This window comes from Ptychodera flava, chromosome 1, assembly GCF_041260155.1.
Source record: "Ptychodera flava strain L36383 chromosome 1, AS_Pfla_20210202, whole genome shotgun sequence".
NCBI classification, from domain to species: Eukaryota; Metazoa; Hemichordata; class Enteropneusta; family Ptychoderidae; genus Ptychodera; species Ptychodera flava.
In genome coordinates, this window is record NC_091928.1 from 59,248,607 (window position 1) to 59,262,208 (window position 13,602).

At 38.0% G+C, this 13,602-nt stretch overlaps 1 protein-coding gene across 1 annotated transcript; it reads right to left on the reverse strand.

The window, feature by feature from the left end:
• Positions 1-1,211: 1,211 nt before the first annotated feature.
• Positions 1,212-10,476, reverse strand: LOC139142066 (uncharacterized). Its single transcript, XM_070711858.1, has 14 exons — positions 10,399-10,476; positions 9,718-9,828; positions 9,062-9,164; positions 8,494-8,714; positions 7,879-8,038; positions 7,457-7,578; positions 6,911-7,201; positions 6,402-6,560; positions 5,804-5,936; positions 5,446-5,565; positions 4,972-5,097; positions 2,976-3,288; positions 2,297-2,391; positions 1,212-1,574 (listed from the first exon to the last, which is right to left on the reverse strand). The coding sequence occupies exons 2-13, from the start codon at positions 9,808-9,810 to the stop codon at positions 2,322-2,324; spliced, it is 1,911 nt and encodes a 636-aa protein (XP_070567959.1). The 5' UTR covers positions 9,811-9,828; positions 10,399-10,476; the 3' UTR covers positions 1,212-1,574; positions 2,297-2,321.
• Positions 10,477-13,602: the final 3,126 nt, after the last annotated feature.

The following is a 13,602-nucleotide window of genomic DNA, read 5'->3' on the forward strand; positions in this document are numbered from 1 at the left end:
TTTGAACTTTATTTACGTAGAGAGATTCAAAGTAAACCAATATAAGCAAAATCAAGCAAAAGTAATTTGAGTTTTTAAGTATTTTAAATCTTGTTTAAAAGATACTTTAATCGTAAAATGTTTCCGCATTCTACCTCAGGAATGTATTCGACGGCGCATGTCAGTTAACGTCGAGATTTCTTCCTATTGGGTTTGTCACTGCCAAATGCAGGCAATTAATTTGTCGACATTTTCTCTCATGGATATTTGGAAAACCAGTTTCTGTTAATGTAGACGACTAAAACAGCTCACATAGATTTACCGAAATACGTTGAAACACTATGAGAGAAACGCCATCCTTGCATCATAAGGCGTAGTATGACTGATATTTAGGACGTCAATCTTCAATTAAAATAAACCTAATTGTGGTAATGTACTCTGTCGATAACAAGAAAAATCAGAATCAATGATTTGATATAACATGATATTGACAGTCTCATTACTTTATTTTCCTTGTCATCTGGCCATTATTCCATTTATCTTGAGAGGTCTTCCACTCGTGAATCTATCATTTCAAAATCAATTAATTTGATGGACGTACGCCCTCTAGTGCCGAATGCTCATACATGTAGCTTAGCTGAGAGCAGCATAAGAACAAGTCACATTCCCGACTTCGGTTCCACATTTTAGATATACAGTCAAACCTGTGTATAGTGGTCACACAAGGGACCAAGAAAAAGTGACCACTATATGGAGGTGGCCTTTCTATAGAGGGTGGGTGTGGCATTACTTTCTGTGCAGGTGATGCGCTAAGTGGTTAATTTAGGGAAAGATAAAAGCAATTATAAAATTCCATAACATAAATCTGTTAAAAAACATAGAACAGCTATTTAGTTTCTGAAAGCTTGTAATGCAGATGTAAAATCTGTAAAAGTAGACTTATTTCGTGCTTGCCAGTCTGAGCATTTTTTGATAGAGTTCATTGAGGGTCAGATATACTGACCATTATATACAGGTTTTGTACCAAAATGGAGCAATTCCATGTGACCACTGACCACATAAGAGAGGTGGCTGTTCTGTAGAGGGCCTTTAACATGTAAAATGCCACGGGACTGCCACAAAGTGACCACTATAGAGAGGTGACCGCTCTGTAAGGGTGACCACTATGACAGGTTTTTCTGTACTGCTTGTACTTAAATTTGTAAAAAGTAAGACACCCATACACAGCCGAGGAGCCAAAATATCACTACTTTATTGAAAAGACGAACTTGTTGATCAGTACAATACTAAGTATCAATCGACGGAAAGTATTGCACATACAAATCAAATCAAATCCTCACATACGTCAGATCAATGAATCCTCATTATTGTGTTTGTAGATATCTTTATGTACATCGTTAACGAAGACGTCACCTGCTATTTCTTTGCAATACTGACCACAGTATTTCCTACAAAAATGAATAAAAAATAATTTGAATAAAAAACGGAACAAATAATGAGTGGAAACTTTCAGCTTCAAGCTGAAATTGCCATAGACGGAATGACATGAGCTTCCCCAAATTGTCCAAGATAGATGACGTCATCCGAACGGAACCCTGTAAGAAAAGAAAGAGGACCAATGATAAGACCGAAACATGAACGTTCAGAGCATCCTTGCACTTGATGTAACATCAGCACAACTATGTAATTTCACTCCCGTCAAAGAATGTAATGCCATATCACAGGTCACATCATATCTTAAATGCAGATACGTATTGAAGCGTAACACCACGTCACGTCACGACACTTCACTTCACGTCACTTCACATCGCCTCACGTCACGTCACGTCACGTCACTTCACATCACATCACATCGCCTCACGTCACGTCACATCATCGCACGGCACATCACGTCACGTCACGTCACATCACATCACATCACATCACATCGCCTCACGCCAAGTCACGTCACGTCACGTCACTTCACATCACATCACATCGCCTCACGTCACGTCACATCATCTCACGCCATGTCACGTCACGTCACGTCACATCACATCACATCACAGCACATCACGTCACGTCACATCACAGCAAATCACAGCACAGCACAGCAGCATAGCACGTCACATCAAATCACTTGAAATGGAGTGACGTCACATCATAGTGTACTGGGACCAGTTGTTTATTACATCACAACACGTAACGTTCAAATAGAGTTACGTCACACGGTTTACCGCGTGGTAACTAGACAAAGCCCACCCATAAAATAAACATTTACCATACGTTACGTGTATTATATTGCCTAGACGACGTCTATTAAGTTTATCTAACTCACCTTATAGATACACACGTCTGTTCTTTCAGTATTGACAAATGAACCCTTTAGTATCGTCACAATGTTCCGATGTCCATTTGGATTCGTTTTCAGACCTATAGATTGAAACAAATGTGAACTTGAAAATCAAGCGTTTTGCATCTTTGTTACAATTTTCACTGCGGAAGCTGGTACCATTGATACATGAAAACCCATTAACGTTAAAATATGACGAGGATAAATGTGCAAAGATATTTATCATTTGATTGACATTTTGTGCATTCATAGAGTCAAAGTTAGAAAATATAGATGTAATTTCAACTATGTAAAATGATGAATCGATTGTGACACAACGGTTCATTACTTACAGAGACAGGAACTTTAACTTTCGAAATTTTTTTCATGTGTTATGTGTATCAACTACAGTTAATATTACAGAGTATTGAAATATCATTTATTTGGCTTGGTAATACAGCCTATCGCGTGTGACATATCTTTATATATTGGTAAAAAGGAATTCATATTCGGACAGAAATTCACTTGCCACCAATAACAGTGCACACAATATATTATGTTACATACAGCACAGATACAATCGATGGTTGGAAGATGGAGCAAACACACTGAAAGAGCTTCACTGTACCATTCTGTATACTTCTCAATGTGTAAAAATATAACAGACTATTTCGATCAAACTTACCAAAACTGGGCACAATTTTCGCCGTTGATGGCGTTAGCCTCTTCAGGGCTTGCCCAGTTCTGATAGCAGACATCGTTTCCCTGTGCTGTCATCCAACCTTCACCTTGGATCCTATTGACACCAAACCAGAAATTGCTGACACCGTCGACGGAGCTTCCAAGAAGATTAACAAGAGCCATATTTGCAGTCGATGTCTGTATGTCGGCTATTGCCATATTTCTATCGTCACATCTGGCTTTGGCATCATGCCAAGTGAGCGGTTCGCTGTGTAGTGTGTATTTTCGACAAATTCGCAGAATTGTCCCAGTGTCAGCTATGATGGAACAGATCATGTGCGTTAATATATAAACTTCCGGTAAAAAAGTTGTACATCTGTGAAAGGTGATAAAAAATATCCATACTTTGAATAGTTTTCAACACCTTTTCAGCATTATTTGTTTTGCGCTGACAATGCATCACAGAATTTGTAGATAACTTGAAGGGGAAAATGTTATTTTTGAGTTTGAGTGTATGTCCCCTGGCACGAATTTTGTACAGAGGGCAAGTCTGTCTTCTAAAGTGTAGCCGGGTAATAGATTGAAATTTGGGCTGATCATAACCTTCTCAGAGGGGACAAAGTTGTTCCGGATGACTTACGGGGATCGTCACTAATAAAAGCTGACAGAGTAGAAACGTAATTCCATATTTTGGCGTCTATCCCCCTCCTCCTCGAAACAAAATTCCTCAATACAAAATTGGTTTGAGGAAAACTGTGTTATTTATCAAGTAAGGAGAATACAAACCAGGACCTGTCTTTCACGGACACGTTTTACAAAATCTACACGTGAAATAGATAAACAAACTTTAAGTTTACTCTTTTCTATATTCCAAATCGTCTGTATTCTTCTATATCAGACTTCAAATTATGTTTTTGTCTTTTTTTGTGTGATTTTCGTCATAGCAGGGCACATCGCGTGCGAACCGCTGGAAGACAGTACAGGTATTGCCGATCTAACATGATTTGTCCTGTTCAAATGTATCAAAGAATGTCTTACAGACAAATTGTATTATTTTTGCAACCGTGAACGGGCAGGTCATTGATCGAGGTCATGTCTTGTAGCGATATCATACGCTGCAATCAAAATACCGTGTTCATTGTAATTTGACGGCCTGTTAGTTTGTTCCAACACAATCCTTATTGTGATTTTGACTCATGAAAAACAAATTTGGGCCTTACACCCCTCCCCCGTCAAAATAGTCTAGGTAATTACGCCTTTAGAGCGTCAGCTTTTAAGACTGGTGGCCCCATATTCGCACAATCTTTTCATACAGACGCACAATGCAAGATGTACATGTCACTTTATGGTCATTGACAAAACAGGAAGATGATGTTTCGGTGAAATCTGTATCCACTATCACATGAAGTGGTGAAATCTGTATCCACTATCACATGCAGTGGTGAAATCTGTACCCACTATTACATAAAGTGGTGAGATCTGTACCCATAATCACATGAAGCGATGAAATCTGTACCAACTATCACATGAAGTGGTGAAATCCACTGTTACATGAAGTGGTGAAATGTGTACCCACTGTCACATGAAGTGGTGAAATCTGTACCCATTGTTACATGAAGTGTACCCACTATCACATGAAGTGGTGAAATTTGTACCCACTAACATATGAAGTGGTGAAATCTGTACCCACTATCGCATGAAGTGGTGAAATCTGTACCCACTAACATATGAAGTGGTGAAATCTGTACCCACTATCGCATGAAGTTGTGAAATCTGTATCCATTATTAAGCGAGGTGGTGAAATCTGTACCCACTATCACATGCAGTGGTGAAATGTGTACCCATTATCACATGAAGTTGTGAAATCTGTACCCACTATTGCATGAAGTTGTGAAATCTGTACCAACTATCGCATGAAGTTGTGAAATCTGTACCCACTATTACATGAAGTGGTGAAATCTGTACCCATTATTAAATGAAGTTGTGAAATCTGTACCCACTGTCACATGTTGTTCCATCTTCATTTAGTTCATATCCCTGTGTACAGTCACAGATTCTCTGCGCTTGTCCAATATTTATACAGACTTGCTCACATCCACCATTATTAACAGCGCATGCGTCAATGCCTACGTTTACAAGGAAAGGACACATATGGGTAAGTTTGCTGATGTTGCCATTCAAACACCGGTGTAAATATAATATACATCACAGTGTCCTCTCTCTATTGTTTTACTTATCACAATACATAAGTTACAGTGCGTTCACCTAGGTACCGCAACTCAGCGTATGAGACGGACACAATCCACGTACGAAACACACAGTTAGCTTGGTTATCACGGACACATTTCAAAGCCACCTTTGGCTATTCGCTTAACATTAGACATAAACAAAACAAAGTAGAGTAGGGTAGGAAAATGGCTTGGATCATCTTGATGACTAAATTAGTCATGATAAGTAAAGTAAAAACTGATTACTTATACAATCGTTGCCAATTGAATCATAGCCTTCTTCACAAGAACATATCGGTAAACCTTCGGCATCGATCGTGCATATCTGCTCGCAATTACCATTACCGAACGAACAGTAATTGATTTCTGTGACAACAACGAAGAAAACATAAAGGATTACAAAAGCTGTCAGGAGTCAAGAGTTGAATTATATCTAGACGTAATGAGTTATTTCAGAATAGAAAGATTGTAATAAAGAAATGCTAAGTTTCAAAAATAGTTGTAAATTTTCGCGGATTTCGTTAAATTGTTTTGTTGTGTTAAATGGCCTATTTCGGGTTTTATGAAGGCTCATTAATTCATTACTATGGACGGCCCTGTTTACCTGGTTCGCAGACTTTAGCCAGCCAACGTCCAGGGACATCAATATTGGAACCGTCATCTACATGTCTTATCTGAATAGTCTGTGAGTCTGGATGGGAAAACGCCCTCATTGCGTCTCCAGCATCGAAGCCAAACTGCAGAGATAATATACATTACAGATTGATATAAAACCCTACGAGAGTACATTTTCCTTGGGTTCACCGTTATTTTTATCTGAAACCGTCTTTCCGGAGTTCAGTTTGTAAAATGGACCGTCCCCGCAAGTTGAAACTTAAAATTACGTTTTCACTCTTCATTTCAGAAAACTAAAGGTGCAAATGGCAAGCTTGGCTATTATGAAAAAAAGTCATGTCACAGCAAAAGTTGTGTAACAACATTTGTCAGGCTAATAGTACCTAAAGAAGTCACACGCTGATCTGGTCATGGAAATGAGTATTTGAAAACGGAGAAGTTCTGGTACCCGGCTTACTCATTTCTTATATTCTAAACCATATGGTACTCTCTTTTGTTACATAGTGCTTTTTTAGTATGACGTTTAAATTAGTTTGCGGCGGCACCAGAGTTACTTGCTTCACTTACAATTATGAGAGTATTCTCACCTGTGCTTCATAGCCGCTATCACTTAGTCCTGTGTGAGGATCAATATCGTTACCGAGTTCAGTGTCGGCCGAAGTTGTCCAAAGGATCTCGTGGAAGTTGAAGATGACATAGCCGCAGCCGCTGCTGTCCGTTATCAGAACAACTTGGAAAGTGTTACGCTTTATAAAACAAGAAAAAAGTTTACGAAGTTAACTTTACTGCTTAATTGGAGGGAATCGTCGGAACTGCGCTCAAAGGTCGTATAGGAGCCACATGAAAATTGTAAACACTGTACCCAAGGTAGGTTTGCGATTGATGAAAGTTATAACTTAAAACTTAAATGTTGCAACTATTTCGACATAATGCATCATGCATAAAATTGTTTCTGAACACTCTTGCCACCGCTGACCCCATTTTTCAAAAATATATCTTATGCTTTATTATTTTCGTCTATATCTGCAATATGATAGGTGCCATTGAAACAGAAAGATATGGTGGACAATGTCGATGGTAATGAACTCTGACCTACCACACTCTGTCCTATCCAGGAGGTAGCAAAGAATGCAACATCGTACCAAGTTATCACCAAAGCTGAGCTTGCTTCAAAGCTGTCATCAAAAACATCTGAAATGACGTCACTGATCTCAGCAAGTAGCGCAGTGTCGGCAGTCACGCGGTACAATATCTTACCACCACTTCGTAGATCTACATCAGCCCAGTATGGTCCTATTACTGGGTTACCAACGTACGGCAGTGGGAACGGCATTGAACTGTAACTTGGTTCCGGTGCGTTGAATGATAACAACCCGTTTGTATTAATCTGCATTTTGGATTTGAACAAAAATACCTCGAATCATGTTTTTGTCGTAAAGTTAATGGTACCCTTTGTCTGCATTGAACCAATCGACCACGTAAACCTGTAGATGTGGATATCAATTTATTACAGATACAATCACGACATAGAATTAGATATTGGAACGATGATGTACTTGATACCATAATGAATAATTTTGAGTGGAAAAGTATCTTTCTGCGTATATCTTTCTAAAATCAAACATGTAAATACAGTACATACCCACAATCCATTGTAATGTACGCCAAAATATTTGGAGGGGAAGTCAACATATTCACTACCGTCATCCAACGTTGAAACCTCGTTATCGCCTTCGGTGATCCCAAAGTTGAACATGATTTCGTCTGATTAAAAGAAAAAACACTTGAGATAAATGTTTTAGGAAAACATTGCCCAACATTTATTTAATTGGCGTTGCGGGAAATGCAGTTCACTAGCCAAGTTTCCACATACCATCATGATATCAGAAAATAGTCGGGAGAATTACTCTTGAAAAGTAAGCATTATACCAGGAGCTGTGGTATTTTTTCATTCTTTCTTGAATGTTTATTTGTACGGCTTTGGAATTATCTTGCACCGCTATGCAAAGGACGACAAGGAATATTGGTATCTTTTGTTTGTCATCAATTTGGAATCTCACATACCAGACGGCTTTGGCAGAATGTTGTAAGTTAGAGAGAAACCATCTCTAACCGTATCCCCGTCGCTATGGAAATGAACTTCGACCTGATTTCCGAAAGACGTCCATTTTCTGTAGTCGAACTTTCCGCAGTATCTGGTACTCGCAACACCAACGTCTTGGAGCTTGGATAGAAAGATTATACTTCATGTTAAAACAGACAAAGTGGAAATGGGATTTCTCCGTGATAATGCACTGAGAATGGATGGCCTCTTTTCATAGATGAGGTAACGACAATGGGAGACAGTTTACGTTAGTTTGCATCTATAATAAGCAAAATAGACAGGTTATTTATTATCTAGTTAGAGGTAATATTTTATTCAATCCATTCACCTAACAGGCGAACGTCCATTTACAGGATGAGGTGCCCACAACCCCCCACCCATTGAAGTAATAACTTATACATAAATAAATTGCCTTCAAGTTGCTCAAGGACCATCACCGTTCTTGAGTCTCAAACTCACTGTCCTTCGATGATGAAAATATTTAAAAGGCCATGTTTCCTGTTTACACAACAGCATGCCGCAATTTTTCCAAGGCTTACATCGTCGTAAGTGTTTTAGTCATCGTTAAAACCTACCTCCAAGTAATCTTTGTAACATCTTATCCCTGCAGGGTGTTCAGGATCTCCATCGGTCGTATAGCCGTTGAAATCGATGAACAGATCGTCGATGACTATCTCAATTATACTACCCACTGCAGCTTGCACTGTCACCGTGCAGTCCTCGTTATTGTCATAGTCATCCGGGTAGTTTGGTGAGGTGATCGTTCCCGTAGCTGCCGTCAACGTCTGACCACACACTGTGAACATTTGTGAACGGTTCGGAATGAATTCTTCCAAGGACTGCACTATGCGTACCGAAAATTTTAATTCATAAGACAATCCACACTGCCTCATTCAAACTTTCTACAGTTTTGTAACGTATCCTAATTTTTTTGAATCTGATTACGATTCGAAGTTTACGAATGCAGCTGAAATGCCGTCTAAAGTTTTAATGTTCTATTGAAGTCAGGGATTGACGATTCTTACAAACATTGTATTCAGACATTATTGACCTAAATCAGAGATTGTAAACACAAGCTGCGAACTATCTCACGTACAATGTTACTATAACATCTGATTGTTTTGTAACAATTCATCTGCTTACTGTCTCTGCGATTTCTTAGCCTACTTGGTATTTCTCTCTTTGCCAGTACTGCGTCATCATCATCTTCACGTCCGGGTTCGTTAGGAACAACAGGTAAAGATTTCTGGAAAGAAGAGAATTTACGATTTCGGACTGTACAGCATACACAAGACCGATTTTTCAAGTACCTGCATTTTTTAAAACTTAATGTGATACTGTATAATACAATTTTGTTTTAAAATTGCCAATTTTAAACAAGAAAATAAGAGATATGAAAGTTCGGCGATTGTATACTGCAGCAGGAAAAATAAATCTAGGTCTAGTACATAGAAACAGTTTAACGGGAACAGCAGGAGAACATAGATAGATAGATAGATAGATAGATAGATAGATAGATAGATAGATAGATAGATAGATAGATAGATAGATAGATAGATAGATGGATAGATAGATAGATAGATAGATAGATAGATAGATAGATAGATAGATAGATAGATAGATAGATAGATAGATAGATAGATAGATAGATAGATAGATAGATTGGCGGACAGACAGACAAACAAACAGACTGAAAGCCAGAGACAGACGGCGACCAGATGTGCATACTTAAGTATGGACAGGGAGTTGGAAAAATTGGCAGAGGTTCTCCTGAATGTCTTTTATCTAAATGGAAATACCTGACGAGCCGGTATTAGTGATCTGGCCTGTTCGATCGTCAACAGAAAGATAATGAAATGGATTCCCCAGTGTTTCATTATGATAGCCAACATGATTTCTTCTTTCACGTTCTGGAGGAAGGAGGTTTAGAAGATGTATTTTAGACACCGAATTGTGTCTCGCACATACGTATTGCTTACAGCACAAGTCACATGAAGAATCTTATGTTTGATTTGGTAGGAAGTATTGCATTCAATCACGTTACGTGTGATGTAAAATGAACGATATGATGAGACGCATGCGAAAAAGGCTATACATCATAAACGAACCAGAACAAAACAAAATTTTATTGCCGTATGATCATAAGTACATATGACTTACATTCACACTACTGGCGGAATATCTGTATAGCATACATTGCAAGCGGCACGCTTAGATGATGAGAAAAGGATACGTTGTACTCATAAAGTATAAATGTACAAAATAGAAAATGGGGAGTACGCACCTTTCTTGTAATAAAAGGACTGTGCTACAGCTTTATCGAACCACTTTGTGGACACAAATATTATGTAAGAATGCTAAATAGTGGTGTAAGAAAGAGTTTCAGCCTTACATTGTATTGGCAGTATCCTTTAAAACCTTTGATGTTTAGGTTGTATTCTTCAAGATTTGGAATGTTAACACTAATCAACTCTGCTTACCTTTGACTTTCAGTATGTGTCGTCTCAAAAGGGGTTTAGAAGAAATCCATGTGACTGTGTCCCACGATATTGAGAGATGTTATTCTGCGTTAGCTCTAGCTTATATACAAATTGGCATTTGAATCTAGGGTCCAGTATTAGACTATGCCTCGTTCGGTCTGACACGCAAATGTAGAGGCGAGACTATTATTCTCTTTAAATTCGTCATGACGGTGAATTGTCTGGATGGTGCACGGCACGACATCAGCTAATACCTACAGCCTGATCATTTTCAAAGAAGGTGAATTTCCATTACATGGTTCCTTGCACTGCGGTAAAAGATTTACTTCATCTGGTTTCCCTAAATAATGAAGCAACATGTTTCCATTTCAGTGTCTCATTGTTTCTTGTGTTGCTTCCTATAATTAACTTCTATGAAATGCCGACAACACCATGTTTATATTTTTAGAACACACAGATAGGGTAAGAGCCAGCAACTTCGAATTCCAAGGAAAACATCATTTTTTGTGCTCAAATAAACATGGCAGTCTCAATTGAAGCTTAGATATCATTACGAAATCTAATAAAACTGCTGGATAGTATCTCGTTTAAGTAAAACTTAGGGTTTGCCAATTCGTAATGTCCATAAAGATGTCGAATAACGTTAGTTCACAATATTGTTCTGTTTGCACAACGTATATCTAAATATGTTTGTAGATATAGTCGCTTTGAAATTTAGTATGACGTCATAATAAATAACATTTTACAACGTAACTGAGAATGACATTGAAACATACTGGAGTAAAGTTTGTAAATTGATATTGTTTATCCTTTGGAAAAATCATCGTTATGCCAAGTTCCAAGAATCAAGGGATCGTCTGAATTATACAGAAGTTATTCTCTTCGTAGGAAGGAGCAACTTTGTCAAAGACAAAATATCTATGTTTTTATCTCCATGGTTATTATGTGTTTAGCTATTCATCCAGAAAACACACATTTTTACAGTTTGGATAACATCAGAGAGAGAGAGAGAGAGAGAGAGAGAGAGAGAGAGAGAGAGAGAGAGAGCATGTAGAAGCACCAACATGAACAATATATGTGATGCCATCCGAGGTGAAACTTAAGGTAGATCGCGCGTCGGGGAGAGATATTCAGACTCTTAAACTTTTACAATTCTTTTCTAATCTATCTCTTGCGGGGGTTCATTTTTAAGCTCTTGGAGAAAGAAAAATTTAAACGTCTCAGTTTTTCGAAAATCCAAAATTTGATCTTTCCCATTGAGTTAACACAGGGATAGCGACCATTTTGAATTTCAAAAATCACAAAATGTTGGGTAATTTGTTTCTCTGGTTCAAAAATTTGAACGGTGTTCCCTGATATTCATTTATGATTTGGTAAGAGAATGATTAAAAGTTTCGTTTAGGAAAGTTTGAGTCTTTCACTTTAGAGGTGCATACTGCTTATACATAATCCTTGACCGACGAACGTCGTCAGCAGTAATTGTTTATTATTGCCAGAAGTAGTTCATGCTTTGGACTGATGTCATCGCTGATAAATTCATGAACCTAATCACAGCTATTGTTACTGTTGTAAGACGTAATAAGTGTCATGGTAAGACGATTCGCAAGGAGGGTTATTTTGCATAAAAATTGCATTTCATGGAAATGAAAGTGTGGTTACGTCCAATCTATAACATTGATTTACTGTTCACTTGGCCGTGTCTGTCAGTCTTCTGATATTCTGAAAGAATTTTAAAGTGATCCCTCAAGTCCATAGAGAAGGCTTTAAGAATATTGTAAAGAGAGTGTCATTTTGTAGATAGTTTTTGAATTGCATTCTGTGAAAAGACACAGTCAGTGCACACATATTTATCTGAGTCACGTCCAACGAAACGTAAACTTTACATCGTTTCTCATGAAACTAACGAAAAATATGTGTAATTGTGTGTGGCGTATCGGCTTTGCATATAAATTCCAAACTGTCATTGTAGATGGATCGTACAAAAGTAACAAAACACGCCATTCTCTTACAGAACGTTCTCTCTCGATATTTTGTTGTCATTTCTTATAAAAAAGACGAGTTATTTTTCGTACACATGTCTACTCAATCGACGTTTTTGTCGCATTGTTCTTTACATGTAAATAAAGTATTTTGCATTGAAAGTGAATCATAACGATATTTACAATCTTACGATGAGTTCATGCCAAGAGAATTTTTTATGATAAGAAGTCTGAAAAGTCAATGTACACTTCAGAGTGACGTCGTTCTTCTTTGCTTATCCATACTGTGATCTGTTCAAATTGCTTGGGTATTTTACTTGACTTGAAAGTTCTTATGGTTAGCAAAATCGCTTTTAACGACAAGAAATGGACCGACGTTCCATCATACGATGATGAGCTCCGCGTTGAAGCTTTCATAGCGTAAAAAAATCTTTAATATTACACGTAATGCGATATCAAACTTTAATATATTAGTTTATACTTCATATTGTTAGAGATGGTAGTTGTAATTTTACAATTAGCTACACTGTTCTAACGTCACTAATCGAAGATAGAATTACCGCTTACCAACAGGACAGTGACTACAACTTTTCAAATACGTTTTTTCGCATTTTATAGCAGCAGAATATTTGCTATAGGGTGCAAGTCAGTGGCCATTCGAACCAAGTCATTCATCGGCGTTATTTGATCTCTGCGACCAACCTTTTGAATCAAAGGTCAAATGCTTGGAATCCTCAACTTTTCATACTTTTCACGTTTATAGAAATTGCTGGTATTTGTCAACACGCGTGCTACCAAATACCAGTGATTTATGTAAACGTGCGGGATGTGTTTTGTATTGGACTTCACGGAAAACGGAGGAAAACTTTATTGTGCACAAGCTGTTGATGAAATCAAGATTGCCGTGGCTATATCTGATGTCATAGACGCAATGGCATGAAAAGTTCAGGATTCCAAGCAGTCGGCCTTTGACTCAAATTTTGTTTCTTAGCCTTCAATTTCTCTTGAAAGAACGATGTCTGAGCCTGATTCGACATTTCCTGGCTCTATTTTCAACATTGAAAAGTGTGATGAGCAATCTCCGAACAGAGATGCATTTTGCGAGGTGTGGATAATTATTACCTAGCTAGGGAGTCTCAGCAGTAATCACACTAATCTTTGCCACAGGCGACATTTTACACCAAGGTGTTGCTCGTTTTGCAAAATATAGTTTCTGTCTTTTAGA